This window comes from Sciurus vulgaris (assembly GCF_902686455.1).
Source record: "Sciurus vulgaris genome assembly, chromosome: 10".
In the NCBI taxonomy this organism is placed as follows: domain Eukaryota; kingdom Metazoa; phylum Chordata; class Mammalia; order Rodentia; family Sciuridae; genus Sciurus; species Sciurus vulgaris.
The window spans coordinates 4,901,473-4,923,656 of NC_136470.1; the positions used below are offsets into that span (position 1 = coordinate 4,901,473).

A 22,184-nucleotide genomic window follows, 5' to 3' on the forward strand; every position below is an offset into this window, starting at 1 on the left:
CACTGGTGACTCTAACCTGGTGTGGCATAGCCTGATTTATCTTTTTAATTATCACAGCAGCAGCTGTGTAAAGAATGGCCGGGGCCAGAGGCAAGAAGAGTTGAGAGGCTATTTGAGCAGCCCCGGCCTGATCAGCATTCCTGGGAGGAAGGCAGGAAGGAGAGCAGTAATGAGAAGCGGCTGAGGTCACGGGGCTTGGGGCGTGACACGGAGGAAGCCTGCTGCAGGGTGAATGCGGCAGTGAGACAGGGGTCCGCAGTGGAGCCCACTGTCCACTGCATGGCCAGGGGGGTGGACACTCCCGGACCACAGCAGGGCAGCAGGGCAGCAGGGCGGAGCATGACGTAGGGAGAAGCAGGAGGGCCCAGGCCTAGCCAGCTCCAGGAGTCAGCTCCGGGCGAGGTCAAAGGAATCAGTAAGAAACAGAGGGCAAGGGAAAATCCTGGGTATGTGGGGCCCTGGAAGCCCACCGGGAAGCACATGGAGAAAGAAGGATACTGAGGGGTATCGGATCCTGCAGAAAGCAGGAAATTGGTGAACGGAGAACAGGCATTGGTTTGGGAAGAGGAAGGCAGCTTGGTACCTTGGAGAGCAGCACGCATGCAGGGAGCACCCGGGGACAGGAGCTCAAGGAAACCAAGAGGTGGACATGCAGGAATGCAGAACGCAAATGTCCACTTTCTCAGGAATTTGCTTGGCAGAGGCATAAAAATGGAAATGGATGTGGGAGCAGGAAGCTGCCATGTTTAAGGCTGGACATTTAACAGCAGCTTGGATGCTTAGAGGAGAAAGCCAGCAGAGAGGGTCAGTTGTGGGGCAGGGCCACGGGGAGGGTGCTGCAGGATCCAAGGCCCTGGGCCAGTGAACTGGAGTGGAGTCTGTGCACCAGGGGAGGATGCCCAAGTAGTACGATGACCGCCCGTGGGCTCCACCAGGTGGGAGCAGTGGAAATGATTGGAAACTGCAGAGGGAAAGCTGTGTTTCAATGGGTGGGTAAAATAAATACAAAATTGTTCTCGTGGAATGGATAATGGATTTATCCTTCTATCCTGACAACAGTAAAACTGGACAAATTATATGCAGAACCACATTCTGACAGTGCAGCGGTCGGCACAGGCTGTGATCCCTGGGGAGGGAGCCAGGCTCCTGGAGTTCGCTTGGATGGTTTTCCAAAATGTGGCAGAGGGGTGCAGAGCCAGCAGGCAACAGAGGTCCTACTGGGCAGGGAAAGCATGTAGAATTTTAGAGTTCCTGAGGAGACTGGACGTCAGAAGGCAGGGTCCTGGAGATGAGGGAGCTGTAGAGAAAGTCGTCCGGAAGTCCCCACAGGGCTCCTTTACAGTATTAACTGACCACTGTGTTTCACACGAACAGGATGAGATCCGTGAAATCTAGCAAAGGTGACCCAGTGTTTGGGAATGTTGGAGTTTTGATTCCAACTAGCCAGAACAGAGTGGAACTAGGCTGCAATCTCAGAAAGGCCACACGCCAAGAGAGGTCTAATTCACCCCTGGGATTAGGGCTACTCTAGGCCAGTCCTACAAAACCTAGAGAGGTGCTTGTCAGGATGGTACTTCTTTTTCAGAAAATTGTCAGTAAGAACAATATTTAACAATACTTAAAAAGAAAGATCCAGACTGATAAGAGCATAGTATATCCACAAATGACCTGAATGTAATAAAATGCTCTCGAATCTGTGAGGAAGAAGCAAGAAAATGTGAACCATAAGCAGAAAACAATGGAAACAAGCATTCTGATAGATGCAGCAGACGTTGAAATGAGCAGGCAATGTCTGAAGGCAGCTCTCATAAACACTGTCCAGGATTCAGTGAGCAAAAACAGGGAATGCAAGGAGAGCAAGGTGAACTGTGTTTTAAAAAAACCAAAGGAAATTCGAGATCTGGAAAAAAGTAATATCTGAAACTCTCTGGGTATATTTAATGAGAGACTGAATGTTGCAGAACAGAAGATTCCTGAGCTTGAAAAAGGGCAAAAGAAAATATCTAAATTTCTGCAGTAAGACATAAAAGACTGAAGACTGTTAGACAATGTTTTGGTGAATGAGGGGCAATATCACATACATATACAGAGAGCTCTCCTGGAAAGACTGGACATCACAAGGCAGGGACCTGGAGGTGAGGGAGCTGTAGAGAAAGTCCTCCGGAAGTCCCCACAGGGCTCCTTTACAGTATATATATGAAATTAGAGTTCAAGAGGAAGGGCAAGGAAAATGTATTTGAACCCTGATGAAGGGGAAGTTTCCAAATGTGATAAAAACATAAATCTACACATCACAAAGCTCAATAAACCCGAGAAGGACCAGCACAGAGAAGCTAGGCCATGGCATATCATAGTCAGATTATCAAAAACAAATGAAAAAGAGAAAATATTAAAAAGCACTCAGAGAAATTAGACTCATCATGTTCAGGGGAATGGGTTGAGAAAACGTGAGATAACTTTTCATCAAAAATGCAAGCCAGAGGCAAACGGAACAGCATCTTTAATGTCCTGAAAGGGCAGGGGCAGAAAATTTGCTAACGAAGCCTTAAGAACCAGCAAAATATATCATAGCGCTTCAGAAATGAGGATAAAATGAAGAATTCAGACAAAGTTGAGATAATTAATTGCTAACAAGTTTTACCTATAATACATATTAAGAATTTTTGTCAACTTAAAAGAAAATGATTGCAGATGGAAACTTTGATCTATATGAGAAAGGAAGACCCCTGGGTATGACAAACTTGTTGCGAATATTAAAGGCTCTTTATTTGCATTTTAATTTTCTTAAAGACATTTAGGGAGCTGGGCATTGTGACTCACAGCTGTAATCCCAGTGATTCAGTGATTTGGGAGGCTGAGACAGGAGAATCACAAGTTCAGTGCCAGCTTGGGCAACTTAACAAGACCCTCAGCAATTTAGTGAGACTCAAAATAAATAAAAGGGCCTGGGGCTTTAGGTCAGTGGTAGAGTACCTGCCTGATATGCAGATGGCCTTGGGTTCAATCCCTAGCACGAAAAAAAAAAAAAAAATAGAAGAGTAAACAATAATTTATCAAGGTAACAATTTATCATGATAACAACAATGTTATCATCTATAACATGCAAAAATAAGACAACATCAATGGCACAAAGGATGAGAAGAAGAATATGGAGTTTTACTATTACAAGATTCTTTTAGATTGTACATGAAGTGGAACAGTGTTATTTGACCATAGACATTGGTAGTTAAACATGTAGAATGTACACTCCAGAAAAATCAACTAAAAAATGAAAGTGATTCAGTTTTTATTTCAACAGGAGAGATAAAAACATACAACTAACCATTAAAGAAAATAGGAAAAGAGACAAAGTAACAAAGAAGATACTTTGAACAATGAACAGAAAGGTAGATGTTAAAATTATGTTACTATTTAAATGCAAGTGGACTAAATACACAAACTGAAAGAAATTCACAGGGTGATTCAAAAAGTAAGATGCAAATGCATGCTGCCTAAAGTAAACATGGTTTAATATAATGGCGTAAATAGATTAAAAATAAAATGATATGAAATTTCAATCATAAAAATCTTGATGAGCTGTGTCAATATTAGACAAAATCCATCTAAGGACAGGGAATATTAGCATGAACAAATAAGGGTATGTTATAAAGACACAAGGCCAATTCATTGAGAAGACATCTGTGTTAGTGTTTGGTCACTGTGACAAAAATACCTGAGAATGATTTAAAGGAATAGAGATTTATTTTGGCTCATGGTTCATGAGATTTCAGTCCATGATTGGTTCTGTGGTGATGGAAAGCATCATGGTGGAAGGCAATGGAGAAGCAAAGCCGCTTACCTCAAGTGGCCAGGAAGAAGAAAGAAAGAGAAGGAAAATGCCCAGAGACAAATATACCTTTCAAAAGCATGCCCTCAGTGACCCACATCTTCCAAGTAGGCCCACTACTAAAGTTCCCCCACCTCCCACTAGCTCCTCAGCTGAGGGCCAAGCTTGCAACACATGAACCTTGGGAGGCATTCCAGCCCCAAACTACAACTTTAAAACCCTAGTCCCCGAAGTCTCATGCCTATACCAGATGCATTTATTCCATCTCAAAGAGTCCCCATATCTTAGCGGATCCAACATTGCTTAAAAGTTCAAGTCCAAAGTCTCCTCTGAGATGCAAAGCAAACTCTTAGCTGTTAATCCCTGAAAAATCAAAACCGGATTACAAACTTTCAACATACAGTGGTGAGAAAGGTACAGGGCAAACAATCCCATCCCAAAAGGAAGGACAGGTCACAGAAAGGAGCGATTGGACAAGGACAAGACCCAAACCCAGGAAGACAAACATTAAACAATGTAGCTTCATTTCCAGCATCTGGGGAATATAATGGTTAGATGTGGACTCCAAACGTCTTGAGAAGCCTCACCCATCTGGCCTTGCCAGTTTTAGCCTACATGACTCTCTCTTGGGCTGACTCTGCTCATTACCTGTGGCTTTCCTTGGCAGACATTCCATGTTCCAGACATCTCTAATTTATTGGGCTCTCCATTTCAATTTGATTTTACTCTCATAGCTTCATGCATCATACTCTCAAGGGCTGCCTTCAGAAATTCTGACCCTGTCACATTATGTTATGTTGTTTGATATTGTTACTCAAGCTGCCATTCATACATTCAAGGCCTCCCAGACCTTCTTTTGAAATCTTGGTGGAAGCCACCATGACCCCACAACTCTTGAATTCTTTATTCCTGCAAAACCACTATCATATGGACAACATCAAGGTCTGCTTCTGACTGGAGTAGTAGCCTGAGCTCTTGGAACCATTATTGCATTGATCTTTGAGTGCCTGGACAGAGGAAAGTGAATTCTGAGGGAACCAATTCCTTAGGTGACCCTGTGTGAGCAGGGTGCCCTTGTGCTCTCTTTTCAAAGTAAAGCTTTTCAAAGGAGTTTTACACCCTTGAGTCTGTGATGGGTGGGGTCTCGTCAAATACTGAGATGCTTTCGAGGCATCTTTAATATTTTTTTGGTGCAAAGCACCTGGCTTATTTTTAATGGCATTAATTTCCTTAGCAGTACTACCCTTGGCTCTACTTTAACTTAACACACACACACACACACACACACACACACACACACACACCACGTTCTGACCAGGATGCAAGTTTTTCAAATCTTTCTGCTCTACATTTTGTTCTCAATTCTCATGTAAATTTGACTAAAAGAAACCAGTAATACCTGTGCCACTGCCTAAATTCTGTGCTGCCTTAAAATTTCCTTCACTAGTTAATTAATTCATCATCTTCAAACTCAGCCTCTCATAAAGACCAGGGAATGGACAAAATGTAGGTAAATTATTTGCTACAATGTAAGACAAACTGGCCTCTATTTCAGTTTCCAGCAAAGTCCTCATTCCTATCTGAAATTTCATGAGCATAGTCTTTATTGTCCACATTTCTTTAAGAATTATGGTCTTCTGAATTCATTCCAGAATTGTCCACTAAGCTCCACTTACAACATTCTAGAGGTTTTGTAGCCCATATCTCTAAACCTTTCCAAAATCCCCTCTGCAAACCACTTCCAAAGCCTTAGGAACCACATAATTAGGTGTAATCATAGCAAATACCCTGCTTCTTGGCAGCAATTTTCTGTGTTAGTCAGCTTTCCATGGCTTTGACAAAATACCAGAGAAAAATTTAAAGGAGGAGCTGTTTCTTTTGGCTTATGGATTCAAAGTTTTCAGTCCATGGTTCCTGGCTCCATTGTATCTGAACCTGTGATGAGACAGTACATTATGGTGAAAGAGTGTGGCAGAGAATAATAACTCACTTCCTGTTTGCCAGGAAGCAGAGAGGGAATGGAAGGGTCCAGGTACAAGATGCACACTTTCAGGCATAACTCTATGGACCCACATTAGGTCCCACTTTCTAAAATTTCCAACATCTCCCAATAGTACCACCAGCTAGAAACAAGGCTTCAACCCATGAGACTTTTGGGGAACAGTCCAGAAACAAACTGACAGCATCAAAATCTGATATATGGAAATTCAAAATGCATGATGAGAACTCTAATGGGACTGAAGAGACAAAGAAAAGTAGTCAATGATAAATAGAAAGTTCAACATGCCTTTCTCAGTAATTGGAAGAATAAGTAAAAAATTAGTATGAATGGCAGCTTGAGTAACAATATCAAACAACATAACACGATTGATAGTTATAGAATATTTCACTCAACAATTGTGGAATATACGTTTTGAACTAAACAATGAGAACAATTTGTGATATTTATAGCTATAAGTTTCTTGTAACTTATTATAGCAGTCATAGGAAACAGATATGGATACAAATATCACTATGACCTCTAACGACATTAGTTAAGAAGATAACAAAAACCTATTATAGATCAGGCCCAGGGATCAGTTCCCAACACTGCAGGTGTGTGTGTGTGTGTGTGTGTGTGTGTGTATGACATTATTGACAACCATATGTCACAATATTTGACATGCTAGATCAAATGTTCAATGATTTGAAAGAAACAAATGATCAAAATAGAGACAAGGTGAAAGGAAAATATGAATGGCCATGCATCTATCATAGGAACTGAGTTTTCTATCAAAAACCTCTCTAAAACAATTGGAGGCCCAGGGTCTTCATTTGTAAACTATAACAAACATTTAAGAGAAAGATAATAGCATACTTCAAAAACTCTTTATCTAATAAAGGAGAAGGAAACAGTCTCCCAATAGGTTTATGATATTGTATATTCTAACAAATTAAGTGATAAAGATATTGCATAGAGAAAAATGTAAACTATTATTTCTCACAAATACAAATGCAAAATATTTAACAAAATATTAGTTTATTGACTTAGCAGTAAGCAGAATGAATAATGTATCAGGGGCAGGTGGGCTTTTTCATAGGAATGCAAGCTTAGTTTAACATTTAAAAAGTAGTAGAATTCACCATATCAACAAAGTAAAGCAGAAAAACCATACAAGTGAATAGAATAAATGAAAGGAATAATTCATCGTTTAACATCTATTCGGATTTTATAAACCTCTCACAAACAAGTAGTAGCAGGGAATAGCCACCGGATACTGGAAGGCACTGTGACAAACAGATGCATTGAACACTCTTCAGCCCGTGACTGGGAGCAAGACAGGCATGTTTGCCGTCACACTTCAACTCAGTGTTATTTGAGAGGTCACACCCTTTGCACTTAAGCAAGAAAAATAAATGTAAGGTATAACATTTGCAAAAGAAGGTACAAAAGTGACCTACGTTTGCAGATGGTAAGGTTGAAGAGGGAGAAAATGTTAAGGAGCCTACCACACGTGTATTGTGTAACAATGAGCAACTGTAGCAAGTCCACAGGTACAGTCAGTACACCGAGGCAACTGTGTTTCCACATACTAGGGAAAAGAATGTGCAGATGAAAATACACTCTTCCAAACAACAAATATTCAGGGATAAATTTAGCATGAGATACACTAAAAACTGCAAAACATTGCTGAGAAATGGAAAAACCCTAATCAGAAACCCAGTGATCTGTGTTATAGAAATTCCAAAAACTTCTAAAACGTATGCAGAAAGTAAAAGGGCCTAGAATAACCAAGTTATTTTTAGAGAAAGAATAGGAGGGAGTTGAGCTGCTGACTGAAGTTTAACTGATGTGTTTGGCAGGAACTCCCCTCCACGATAGTATCATTCTGATTTCAGAAACCCAGTCACCTTTAAATAATTTGTAAGTTGGGTCACAACAACTTTCTCTGGCCTCCTTTTCATTTCGGTGAGCAAAATGTGATTAAAATGAAGGGACTGGCTAAGGAGGCTACGCACTCCTGACTCTGCAGAGTAGCATTCTCTTTTTTGAAGTCTGTATCTGTAATCATCTTTATTTTGTTTTCTCAAAACTTCCCAGTGATTTTCTTGTTTTACTTGCTAAAAGAGAAAAGAAAAAGAAAAGCTGAGCTGTAACTCTTTAAAACATCGGTGGGAAGTTAGTGTCCTGTTCTCAGCTCCAGGAAGAGGGAAAGGACAATGGAGCTTAGATGAAGGGAAAGCATGACGTATGTATTTGGTTTGGGATTCGAGAAGCTTCTGAGCATCAAGATGAAGAGGTTAGCTGATGACTGAACCGGCCAGCTTGAAGCTTGAGGAGGGATTTGACTGAGAACTTAGATTCTGGAATCAATGACATGCAGCTGACAGCTGGAGCCAAGGAGGTGGCTGAGACGATCATGTGAACAGGAGGAGGAAGCAAGGCCAGTCTGGGGCACCAGGGAGTGAGGGATCACTCCGAGTCTGCTCAGTGAAGGCACCCCTGTCCCCGTGGCCTGCTGGACTACCAGGAGTTCTGTCTCTTCCATAGTTTCTGCATGAGTCTTCAGGTGGGTGAGGAATCCCTCCTCAAGATCCGCTGGCCTCAGAGATGAATGCTCAGGGACTCTAGGAAGCACTTGTCTGTGCCTCAAGAAATCAGAGGTGGTGACGAAACCTGTTACTCTTGAGAAAATACATTCCTGTTCTATTGAACTTAGAAGTGATGTCCAGTGCTACTTACCACACACGTACTGTTTAATTTGGTTCTAGTAATTGGAAAATCCAACACTGCACTGGCCCTATTGGAATCTTTATTGAATCAAACAAGGACGCCAATTCTATGCAGGAAAAACCATCTGCATAAAGAAATAACACCAGAAAATAGTCGAACTCATTATTAATAGTATCAGTGTAATATGTGAAAAGATCCATCATAGCAATGTCAATAGTAGAGAAAGTTCTAGGGACAAGGACAGCGTGCTGAGACTTCAGGGTAGCAGCACTCATCCTCAGTGACAGTCCTGAAATTTGGTCTCTCTGATTGTGTTAGGGTGCCTCTTATCAAAAGGATAAAAGATAAGGGCTGGCAAGGATGAAGGGAAAAGCGAACCCTGCACACAGTTAGGGGGAATGCAAATTGGCACAGCCATTATGGAGAACAGTGTGGAAGTCCCCCAGAAAATTAAAAACGGAAGTATCATCTGATCAGCAACCTGGCTGATATGTGTGCAAAGGAAATGAAATCCAAGTGTCAAAGTGGCATCTGCACACCCAGGTTCATTACAGCGTGGTTCACAACAGCCAAGACTTGGAAACAACCCGAGGGTCCATCACCAGATGAGTGGATAAAGAAAATGTCACACACGCGCGCGCGCACACACACACACACCACACACACACACACACACAGGACCCCAGACTCTGGACCATAGTTGAAGTCCTGGTGGTTCAGTCCTGGTGGTTCAGTTACAAAGGAATTTCTAAAACCAGGGAAAATACTGGGAATGGTCCAACTACTTCTTCTCATCCCTGGGAGAAATTTTTTTTTTTATAGCTTAGAAGGTGGCCAGTGCCAAATGATCTCTACAAACTTTGGTTTACCATTTTCACTTATAATTCTTGCCTTAAAAGAGGCTTACTTCTCATTTCAGCAAGTCTTGAAAAATTCAGAAACTGCGATTCTCTCTAAATACACCCTCTTCTCAATTCAGCCACAGAAATTCAAGTTTTATTTCCAATATGGCCTAGAGGAAAAAATAGGTACTTGTAACGTTTTATTTTTGTTGGCACGATTTGGGTTGTGACAAGTATGCCCAAGACACCATTCTTTGAGGAAGTCTTAGATCTGAAAGTCACGCCCACCGTGCTGCAGGGACCACGTGCCTGCTCCCTGCCCTTCCCGGTCTCTCTTGCCTCGCTCTCCTTTGTCGATGTTCATGGTCATTTCATCAGCGCAGACGGGACGCCAAGGGGGCGTGGAGCCGAAGGCTGAGCCGAGGGTACAGGTGTTGCTGCAGACACGCTTCAGCCTCTGGCTTCCCTGAGCTCCTGGGGCTCCAGCCCCTTGCTTACTTCTTCCTTGACTCTCGGGCGAATGGCTTCTTCCCAGAGCAGGGCCAGCTCCAGGGCAAGCACCTAATTCATTATGAGCCCGAAGCAGCTCTGGCCACATGGATCCAAAGTCAGCGACCTTGGGGGAGCAAGCTCATGTGGCAACTCGTAGTCGGCCTGCGTGCCACAGCCACAGACACGAGGCTGGTGCTGCTGCTGTCTGCACCCTTGCCCGCAGGAGGAGGGCTGTCGCAGGGGAAGCAGCCTTCGGAAGCCCTGGGCCTCTGGGCTGCTCAGACTTGGCTAGGAGCCCGCCGTACCCCTGCCAGGTCGCCACTGTGATGTCCTGGAAATGTCAGCCTCCTTCTCCTGTGGGGGTCTTCCTCAGGACTCCAGGGCAGTCCTTGTTTCGGTGTGAGCGCACGTTCACCTGAAGGCTTCTCACAAAGGCACTGCGGGGCGGCAGTGTGCACTCACTCGTGTGGGGAGCAGGGAGGGCGGGCTGCATCCATTCGCAGTCCCCTGTTGCTCTACCTAAGGAAACGGCAGTGCCTGTCAATCACTGTCCCCACTGAAGTGTGAACATGATGCATTTCACAGTAGGTTTTTGAAAATGGACCCTTGGAGTGAGTGAGGGGACAGTAGTTGTGTGGCAGTCCAGAAGGAGCCCTGCCCCTACCAGGCTGGATGCCTACCAGTTGAAACCTCAAGCATCTGTAGAGGAGCTGAGTTTGACTGTTCCCAGCCTCCCAGGCTGGACAGGCCGGGAGGGTGATGCATGCATGGGGTGCCGCCACCTCGCAATGTAGGCGCCACAGGTGGCCCTGGCACAGGACAGCCCCCAGCGCTCTGCGGGCATGGACCCAAAGGGTGGGGCACCTGAAGAGGACGTACCCTGGGACGTCTGAGAAACCGGTCCTGGGATTTGCATCCCTGCAATATGCAGAATAGAAGTTTTGGAAAGTCACAGGCTTGGAAGATGCAGTACGTCAAGAAACAGAGGAGGTGTTGAAAAGGACATCCTCCAGAGGAGATGGAGAAGACCTGGAGGGAGGAGGGAAAGGGGCCGAGAAGACGGAAGGTCTGTTGCCTGTCTGCGAGGACCTGGCTTCATGCACCGTGCTTTGGACATCTGAGAGCAGGGGCACTCGTCCCAAGAACTGTATGGGAACATTCGCAGGACAAAATCACCACTGGAAAGGAGAGGACAAAAGCTGGAACAGATGAATTGTACGTGGCCAGGGAGACAGAGCCTCAGCACCTCTCCACATGCATGTGATACACCGTGAGCCATGGGCCCTGGGACCAAAAGGGAACGAGGAGACCTGACACCTCCTGCCCACCACCTGGAGCCCTGAGCAGTGTGTGGCCGAACAGCTGTCCGCCAACACCTCGGGCACTGCTCTCAGTCATCATCACCCTACACGCGAGGACACAGATCAGCGAGTTCAAGAGAATGGATGGATCTGGAGACTATTATGCTAAGTGGAATCAAGACAGCGCTGCTCGCTGCTCAGGGCTGAGGACACCCAGCCCACGGTTTTCCAATGTGCCCGACAGCTCTTATCTGCGGACAAATTTTGAAATCTTTTATCACCCTCTGAAAACAACATACCATTAGTAGTGGGAAAAAGACGCAGGTAAGGAGCAGCCTGATTCAACGTTCATGGGTAAGAAGGCTTTAGAATGAGTCCAGGCTGGCGTTGGGCGGTATCTGGTGGTTCTGGGCTGCTTCAGGGAAGGACCTCACCATTACGAAATACCCAAGCTGGAATGAGTGACACTGAGTGGGCACCTCCGTACTTCTTAGAGTTTACAGGCCATGTCAACGGCGCACGTCACTCTCAGGACTCCTGCTCCTGTGGTATCACAGGCCTTGGCCGACAGCGGGTTTGGTAACTGCCTCCTTTAAGGGCCACAGTGAGTCACATGAAACAAGCAGGCTCTCTTGAGTGTGTGGCTCAGCTCCCCAAATCCTAGAGTTTCTCCCTCCAATTTATATCCCATGAATGTAAAATGTAAAATTTTGGACCCTTAACAACACTTTCAGCATTTTGTACAGTACTGGTGACTCAGTGGAAGCAAGAGAGGCACCACCTGCAATGAAGAGAGATTAACTTTACCTTAGACAATGAGCACCCTGATGGTATGCAGTGGTGAAGTACCGATGGACCTGACCATGACGTTACTCTGGGAAAATGCGTCTCTCGTACTCACTATTTCTCTAATCAAGCAACATTTTTTAAAATTGTTATTTCCTCTTTTTTATTTGATCTTTTTAGTTATACATTACAGTGGAGTATATTTTGACATATTTATACAAGCATAGCTAAGCTATGGAACCCATCTAGCTGCCCTTTAACAGATGAATGGGTAAAGAAAATGTGGTATATATACACAATGGAATACTGCTCAGCCATAAAAAAGAATGACTTTATGACTTTTGTCAGGAAATGGATGGATCTGGAGACTATTATGCTAAGTGAAATCATGTAATTTTTAATTTTAACTATTTTGATAGGTTCTCATTTTTTGTAAATGTTTTAAATTTTAAATATATCTTTTTTTCTTTTAACATATTAGCCATCACCTGCAATTCAATCTTAATTATGTCTTATGACTTTGCACTAATTACAGAAAGAAAAAGAACGGGCTATCAGGCAGTGTGCTCTAGTATTCAACATTCCAATCGTTCCAGCTGAACCGTGGTTTCTGTCTTGTGCTGACTCTCTGGTTTCTCACCAGCACAAGCTTGCCCTTGTTGGCTTCTGACTAAGCCTGATGTCTCTGCATCTGCTCTAGACCAAGAAGTCACATAATGGAGAGTGTCCTAACGGCTGAAAACAGGCCATGGAAATAGAATAGGGACATTTGGTGAAGGAAGGGGAACTTGGGGGGCAGGTGAGAGAGGGTGGTGGGGATGGGACAAGTGATACTATATGAATGTATGAAAATGTCACAAAGAAACTCATTTTGTATAATTAATATGCACTAATAATATCATGAAAATCAGTTCTGAAAAACTGAGGGGCTCGAGTGAGGCCCACCCTCTGGGTGGCCGGCAGCATGGCGGGAGCGTCCACTGGCTGGCCCTGGTTCCCCTGCTCTGGGGACTCTGCACTTCCTGCTTCCTAGCGCCGCTTTAAGGCTGAATTTCTGAAATTTGCTTATGTAACTGGAATTACATTCCTTGGAATTTTTTAATATGTCAATGACATACAAATACTGTTTGGAGATATGGAGAGCACAGGGGTTTGTTTGGGGTTTTGTTTTGGACAGTCCTTCTGCAACTGATCCTTCCCTCTGTCCCTGAAGATCTGTGCGCACGCACCCTTCCTCTGTCGCTGACAGTCTCTTGTAAGTGCGCTCCTCACTGGGCGATCGTCCATCCCTCGCTCGTGCCATTGCTATGTAGGTCAAGACTGGCCAGCCTTGCTTTCTTGACATGGGGAATGGACGTGGGTCCGTACATAGTTCTTCCTCCTATTGCAATGGAGAGAGAAACCGAGGCTTCCCTGCCCGGGGGCCTTCCCACTCGGTTCCTCAGCTAAAGGCTGGTGCGGTGCCCCAGTGCTAGGAATCTGCCTCAGACACAGAAGCGTCTGTGACACCTGTGTCACCTCCCTGGGGGCCTGGCTGCCCTCCTTGTTCTGCAAACAGGGAAGGGGGGGTCCCAGAAAAGGGTCAGACAACTGCAATCAGTGGTTCAGCTGGACTGAAGACCAGGTGGTCTTACCTAAGGAAACCGATCCTCAGTTCAGATCAGCAGTGCCAGGCCCATGGGAAGGGCCTGTGTCAGCACAGCCAGGTTCCTGCCTGCAAAAGCCAAAGAAGTGTGCTTTCTATGCAATGGAAAGTGGAGACTCACTAATATTAACAATACTGCGGACACTGGAACATGCATGCCACCCGGGCAAGATTTAAAGAGTCAGAGTGCTGGACAGGCATTGCCTGCCAAAGGCCCGGCACACACCCCAGCACACGCGCACACACACATACCCAGCCCAGCACTCACAGAACCAGCCCAGCACACACACACCCAGCCCAGCACACACTCCCAGCCCAGCACATACACACACCAACACACACACCCAGCACACATACACACACACACACACCAACACACACACCCAGCACACACACACCAGCACACACACACACACACCCAGCCCAGCACACACACCCAGCCCAGCACACACACCCAGCTCAGCACACACACCCAGCCTAGCACACACACACACACACACACACCCAGCACACACACACACGCACGCACACACACACACACACACACACACACACCCAGCCCCGCACACACCAGGGCCTGATGAACAGTGCGTGGTTAGATTTCTCTGGACCCCTTGTGTCTCTCCTGAGTTGGTGACAGAGCGTCTGTGGTTGATTAATGGGCAAACCCTGCAGGCCTCTTGCTGTGTAATAGCCTCGCTCAGTGTAGCGACTGGCTGAGGCTCGGTTTTCACATGCTTCAGAATCTTAGTCTGTTGCCTTAGTCATTTCCAAGCCCCTGCATAAATATGAACTATTTCTTTAAAAAATATGTGCAAAAACACAACAAAGATCAACAATGAAGGCACCAATCTCTGCCAAACAGACATGGTTTGAGCCCTCATAGAACAGCCAACTAGTTCTACATGCAAGGACTAAATGACATCTTTGAATGTCACTTTCCTCATCTGCGAAATGAGGCTGTGAATGACCCCATAAAGCCAAGAGTAGCAGCACATGAGTAGCCTGCCCCTGGCCTAGCAGTGGGGCTTCGACTCGGCTCCCCTGGCGCTCTCTCCAGTTTATTGCCCCGCGCACCCTCAGAGGTCACCTGAGAAGACTGTCCTGCAGCAGAAGGGAGAAGCAGGGATATACTGGGAAGTAAGGCACACGGAGCTCTGTGTGTCTGTGGCTCACCAGGAGGAAGGCTAGCACCTAAGTGCCTGAGGAACACTCTGCCACACCCAGACGGCTTGCAGGGACCCATCCTTCACTTACGATGGCAGACGGCGCGTAAGATGAGGGCGAGTGGTAAACACGCCAGACACCCACAGATGTCCGGGCCCACGGTGGCTGTCAGTGGGGCATGGAAAACAGCCTCACATAGACCTGGCAGCTGTTCCCTCAGCGGGCAGAAGCCGGAGGTCATCGTAGTGCTCCTAAGAGCAGGGCAGGAGAGAAGTCTCCCCTGCACCCGTCCATTTTAAAAGCTTGGAGAAAACACCCAAACCCCTCTTTCAGAGTATTTATACTGCAGTGCTAACTAATCACTTGTAATTAGTTGGTTGTTATTGAATCAGGTGAATCACAGGTGTTGGGGTGCAAAGCCAGCTGTACTTTTCATTTGGAATGATCCAGAAATCCAAACAGAGCTCGGGTGGGGCTCCTCCTGAGCAGACCTCTTCATGCCTGTGGGCAGCGGGATCATCCGATGCCAGGCACGGCCTTGGAGGAAAGAGAACGAGAACGGGGGATGAGACGCGGCTCCCTCTGTCTTTCCCCTGTTACGTTTTTCTTTCTTCTTTTTCTTCCAGTTCCACCTTTTATCCAACCTTTTGAGTTTCCAAGATTCTCCATCGGGCAGCGGGTCTTCATCCCGTGTGTGGTGGTCTCAGGGGACCTACCCATCACCATCACCTGGCAGAAGGACGGCCGGCCCATCCCCGCCAGCCTGGGCGTGACCATCGACAACATCGACTTCACCAGCTCCTTGAGGATCTCCAACCTCTCGCTCATGCACAACGGGAACTACACCTGCATAGCCCGGAACGAGGCGGCGGCTGTGGAGCACCAGAGCCAGCTGATCGTCAGAGGTACGCGGGGGGCCCGGGACCAGCTGGGGGACCCAGGGTGCTCAGCGGGCGTGTCCTGGGATGTCTGCAGAGAACGGGAAGAGATGGCGCGGCCAGAGACGCCTGCTTCTCGCGTAGGAAACACAGCCTTAAACACCATCCACTTATCGGGGGAGATATTCCGCCTTTGGTTTGGGGCGGGGCGAGAGAAGAATGGAGGAACTTTAGATTATGTAGAAGGAAATGAGAGGGAGCGGGTATAAAGGATGGAATAGACAGACATCATGACGCTGTGCACACGTATGATCACACACTCGTGTGAACCTACATTGTGCACAACCCTAGAAACAAAGAGATGTACCCATTTGTGTGCAATGAATCAAAATGCACTCCGTAAAGATAAAAAAAAATAATTAAATTAAAAAAAAAAAACAAAAAAACAGGAATTGCCTGAACTTCCAAGTGAAGGTTTTATTTGCTCCAAATCTGATGCTCCAAATAACTGGCAGCTGACAAATATGTCCTTGAAAATGTGGAGTCATAGGATTTAATCCATGGAATAGGACTCTCATCTAACTCATTATTATTTTTGAAAACCAAAGTCTATTAGTGCTTGCCTTATATTTATTTTATTCTTCTAATACTTTTTACTGTTTTAGATAAATAGCTCTTAAAAGAAAACAGTTTTTCTGAAGAGCTATAAAATAGTAGCTACAAATATATCCATTTAGTTTCAGAAATGTAGTTTTCTTTGCCCCCCTCTTCTGTTTACCAGTAAGTCTATCATCATTTGGGGAAGCTGTTGCAACATTTTTAAAATTAAGCAGTATGTGGTTGTAGTTATGGAAAAAATTAAAACATCCTCATGTGACTTGTAGAAAATGCTGCCGGTGGCCTTATACCCCTCAGATGTAAGCGTGGGCCTCATTTCAAGTCTTTCCTCATCTGACGCCAGTAAAGCATGCACTGCGTCTGTGAATCGAGCTGCTGTTTCCCTGAGCTCTCCAGGCGCGGATATTCTGAGTCCGTGATTCTTCAGCAGAGTCCCTCCCTCCCCATTGCAAGGGCAACTGTATGAAATCAGAGGTTTCCATCAGTGTCGACAACGCATTTTAAAATTCCCATCCTGACTTTGTTAGGAGAGCCATGTCTGTCATGTCAAGATCATCAAGAGTCCTAGGCAGACTCTTCCCTGAGCGGTGCATCCCCTGTCCTTCCTCGGTCCTTCCCTCCACACCGCTCCCTCCTGTCTGACCGGAAAGGAAAGCAATGCCCTTCCCACCTCCTCCCCACAGAGAGCACGGTGCACACCTGGAGGTCACGTGGAGAAGCCCGCTTCATATTTCCAAGAATTTCCCAGAGTGGAAGGCTAGAGCCTGATCTTCCATTAGATATGAATTGGAGATCCTCATGACCTTTTTCTTTCTCCTTTCCACTTTTGCTTATGAGAACTGGGAGGGTTTTGTTTTTTTTTTTTTTTTCCTACTTTTTTTGAATATAAATAAAAATGGGATCCAACCTGGTCTCTGGTCCCCATGCATTCTCTTAGGAGCAGAACCGACTGCTGACCGTTTGTGAAGGGCCAAACATGACATCAGCCTGTCTTCAATATGATCTGCTGGGAAGGAAGCAGGTCAGGGAACAAAAATGACAGATCAAAATGCAAGCGGGGTTCTTCGTCTTGCTTTCCCTTGGAGGAAAGGCCACCCGACATTTGACCATGACAGTGGGCAGGTGTCTGAAATTGAGCCTTGCAATTTGGGACCACGCAGCAGATCCCAGTCTGGTTAACAGCTCCATACGATTGCTCTGAGAAGAGCTTCTGTGGAGTGGACAGGAAAGACCTGTGAGGAAGCTTGCTTCACAAACAGGTCGCTGTCATGAGGGAAGCCAGCAGGGACAAGCCGCTGGGGGCACTGTGGAATCCCCTGGGAGAGGAAAGCAAACCCAGATGCAAGTTTTCTGGTCCCCACCCAGACCAATTAAATGACCATCTTTGGGAGTAGATTCCTCTCCTGGTCCTCTGGGAAATTATTCCCAGAGCTGCTGAGGTGTGGCGAGGTTTTAGGACAGGAAAGGAACATTCAGGGACTTGGTGCTTACCCTCCCAGATAAGCACCTTAAGGGCAAATAGACCAGTTAGTGGTCCTCAGACTTCACCACACATTGGCATGGCATGGGGTGCTCTAACGAAGGCCTGATTTTCAAGCCGCAGCCCTTATTAATTAAAGAACCTTCTTTGGAAGTGGGGACCCTGTATCAGTAATTTGTAAAATCCCCAGTTGATTCTGTCCCAATTTGAATATGCAGTTATTTTGGAAGTCCCTTTTCCCCTACACACACAGAGAGGCCACTGGTGACTCTAACCTGGTGTGGCATAGCCTGATTATCTTTTTAATTATCACAGCAGCAGCTGTGTAAAGAATGGCCGGGGCCAGAGGTAAGAAGAGTTGAGAGGCTATTTGAGCAGCCCCGGCCTGATCAGCACTTCCTGGGAGGAAGGCAGGAAGGAGAGCAGTAATGAGAAGCGGCTGAGGTCACAGGGGCTTGGGGCGTGACACGGAGGAAGCCTGCTGCAGGGTGAATGCGGCAGTGAGACAGGGGTCCGCAGTGGAGCCCACTGTCCACTGCATGGCCAGGGGGGTGGACACTCCCGGACCACAGCAGGGCAGCAGGGCAGCAGGGCGGAGCATGACGTAGGGAGAAGCAGGAGGGCCCAGGCCTAGCCAGCTCCAGGAGTCAGCTCCGGGCGAGGTCAAAGGAATCAGTAAGAAACAGAGGGCAAGGGAAAAATCCTGGGTATGTGGGGCCCTGGAAGCCCACCGGGAAGCACATGGAGAAAGAAGGATACTGAGGGGTATCGGATCCTGCAGAAAGCAGGAAATTGGTGAACGGAGAACAGGCATTGGTTTGGGAAGAGGAAGGCAGCTTGGTACCTTGGAGAGCAGCACGCATGCAGGGAGCACCCGGGGACAGGAGCTCAAGGAAACCAAGAGGTGGACACTGCAGGAATGCAGAACTGCAAATGTTCACATTCTCAGGAATTTGCTTGGCAGAGGCATAAATATGGAAATGGATGTGGGAGCAGGAAGCTGCCATGTTTAAGGCTGGACATTTAACAGCAGCTTGGATGCTTAGAGGAGAAAGCCAGCAGAGAGGGTCAGTTGTGGGGCAGGGCCACGGGGAGGGTGCTGCAGGATCCAAGGCCCTGGGCCAGTGAACTGGAGTGGAGTCTGTGCACCAGGGGAGGATGCCCAAGTAGTACGATGACCGCCCGTGGGCTCCACCAGGTGGGAGCAGTGGAAATGATTGGAAACTGCAGAGGGAAAGCTGTGTTTCAATGGGTGGGTAAAATAAATACAAAATTGTTCTCGTGGAATGGATAATGGATTTATCCTTCTATCCTGACAACAGTAAAACTGGACAAATTATATGCAGAACCACATTCTGACAGTGCAGCGGTCGGCACAGGCTGTGATCCCTGGGGAGGGAGCCAGGCTCCTGGAGTTCGCTTGGATGGTTTTCCAAAATGTGGCAGAGGGGTGCAGAGCCCAGGCAGGCAACAGAGGTCCTACTGGGCAGGGAAAGCATGTAGAATTTTAGAGTTCCTGAGGAGACTGGACGTCAGAAGGCAGGGTCCTGGAGATGAGGGAGCTGTAGAGAAAGTCGTCCGGAAGTCCCCACAGGGCTCCTTTACAGTATTAACTGACCACTGTGTTTCACACGAACAGGCATGAGATCCGTGAAATCTAGCAAAGGTGACCCAGTGTTTGGGAATGTTGGAGTTTTGATTCCAACTAGCCAGAACAGAGTGGAACTAGGCTGCAATCTCAGAAAGGCCACACGCCAAGAGAGGTCTAATTCACCCCTGGGATTAGGGCTACTCTAGGCCAGTCCTACAAAACCTAGAGAGGTGCTTGTCAGGATGGTACTTCTTTTTCAGAAAATTGTCAGTAAGAACAATATTTAACAATACTTAAAAAGAAAGATCCAGACTGATAAGAGCATAGTATATCCACAAATGACCTGAATGTAATAAAATGCTCTTGAATCTGTGAGGAAGAAGCAAGAAAATGTGAACCATAAGCAGAAAACAATGGAAACAAGCATTCTGATAGATGCAGCAGACGTTGAAATGAGCAGGCAATGTCTGAAGGCAGCTCTCATAAACACTGTCCAGGATTCAGTGAGCAAAAACAGGGAATGCAAGGAGAGCAAGGTGAACTGTGTTTTAAAAAAACCAAAGGAAATTCGAGATCTGAAAAATGTAATATCTGAAACTCTCTGGGTATATTTAATGAGAGACTGAATGTTGCAGAACAGAAGATTCCTGAGCTTGAAAAAGGGCAAAAGAAAATATCTAAATTTCTGCAGTAAGACATAAAAGACTGAAGACTGTTAGACAATGTTTTGGTGAATGAGGGGCAATATCACATACATATACAGAGAGCTTCTCCTGGAAAGACTGGACAGTCACAAGGCAGGGACCTGGAGGTGAGGGAGCTGTAGAGAAAGTCCTCCGGAAGTCCCCACAGGGCTCCTTTACAGTATATATATGAAATTAGAGTTCAAGAGGAAGGGCAAGGAAAATGTATTTGAACCCTGATGAAGGGGAAGTTTCCAAATGTGATAAAAACATAAATCTACACATCACAAAGCTCAATAAACCCGAGAAGGACCAGCACAGAGAAGCTAGGCCATGGCATATCATAGTCAGATTATCAAAAACAAATGAAAAAGAGAAAATATTAAAAAGCACTCAGAGAAATTAGACTCATCATGTTCAGGGGAATGGGTTGAGAAAACGTGAGATAACTTTTCATCAAAAATGCAAGCCAGAGGCAAACGGAACAGCATCTTTAATGTCCTGAAAGGGCAGGGGCAGAAAATGTGCTAACGAAGCCTTAAGAACCAGCAAAATATATTCATAGACGCTTCAGAAATGAGGATAAAATGAAGACATTCAGACCAAAGTTGAGATAATTAATTGCTAACAAGTTTTACCTATAATACATATTAAAGAATTTTTGTCAACTTAAAAGAAAATGATTGCAGATGGAAACTTTGATCTATATGAGAAAGGAAGACCCCTGGGTATGACAAACTTGTTGCTGAATATTAAAGGCTCTTTATTTGCATTTTAATTTTCTTAAAGACATTTAGGGAGCTGGGCATTGTGACTCACAGCTGTAATCCCAGTGATTCAGTGATTTGGGAGGCTGAGACAGGAGAATCACAAGTTCAGTGCCAGCTTGGGCAACTTAACAAGACCCTCAGCAATTTAGTGAGACTCAAAATAAAATAAAAGGGCCTGGGGCTTTAGGTCAGTGGTAGAGTACCTGCCTGATATGCAGATGGCCTTGGGTTCAATCCCTAGCACGAAAAAAAAAAAAAAAAAATAGAAGAGTAAACAATAATTTATCAAGGTAACAATTTATCATGATAACAACAATGTTATCATCTATAACATGCAAAAATAAGACAACATCAATGGCACAAAGGATGAGAAGAAGAATATGGAGTTTTACTATTACAAGATTTCTTTTAGATTGTACATGAAGTGGAACAGTGTTATTTGACCATAGACATTGGTAGTTAAACATGTAGAATGTACACTCCAGAAAAATCAACTAAAAAATGAAAGTGATTCAGTTTTTATTTCAACAGGAGAGATAAAACACATACAACTAACCATTAAAGAAAATAGGAAAAGAGACAAAGTAACAAAGAAGATACTTTGAACAATGAACAGAAAGGTAGATGTTAAAATTATGTTACTATTTAAATGCAAGTGGACTAAATACACAAACTGAAAGAAATTCACAGGGTGATTCAAAAAGTAAGATGCAAATGCATGCTGCCTAAAGTAAACATGGTTTAATATAATGGCGTAAATAGATTAAAAATAAAATGATATGAAATTTCAATCATAAAAATCTTGATGAGCTGTGTCAATATTAGACAAAATCCATCTAAGGACAGGGAATATTAGCATGAACAAATAAGGGTATGTTATAAAGACACAAGGCCAATTCGTTGAGAAGACATCTGTGTTAGTGTTTGGTCACTGTGACAAAAATACCTGAGAATGATTTAAAGGAATAGAGATTTATTTTGGCTCATGGTTCATGAGATTTCAGTCCATGATTGGTTCTGTGGTGATGGAAAGCATCATGGTGGAAGGCAATGGAGAAGCAAAGCCGCTTACCTCAAGTGGCCAGGAAGAAGAAAGAAAGAGAAGGAAAATGCCCAGAGACAAATATACCTTTCAAAAGCATGCCCTCAGTGACCCACATCTTCCAACTAGGCCCACTACTAAAGTTCCCCCACCTCCCACTAGCTCCTCAGCTGAGGGCCAAGCTTGCAACACATGAACCTTGGGAGGCATTCCAGCCCCAAACTACAACTTTAAAGCCCTAGTCCCCGAAGTCTCATGCCTATACCAGATGCATTTATTCCATCTCAAAGAGTCCCCATATCTTAGCGGATCCAACATTGCTTAAAAGTTCAAGTCCAAAGTCTCCTCT

General features: G+C 45.3%; 1 protein-coding gene across 1 annotated transcript in view; it reads left to right on the forward strand.

The window, feature by feature from the left end:
* The window catches only part of DSCAM (DS cell adhesion molecule), a 738,606-nt gene that overhangs the window by 489,585 nt on the left and 226,837 nt on the right, over positions 1–22,184 (forward strand). Inside the window, exon 9 of the mRNA XM_079155833.1 lies at positions 15,400–15,678. Within this exon, the coding sequence (XP_079011959.1) occupies positions 15,400–15,678 (279 nt within the window). The remainder of the gene's footprint in view (positions 1–15,399; positions 15,679–22,184) is intronic.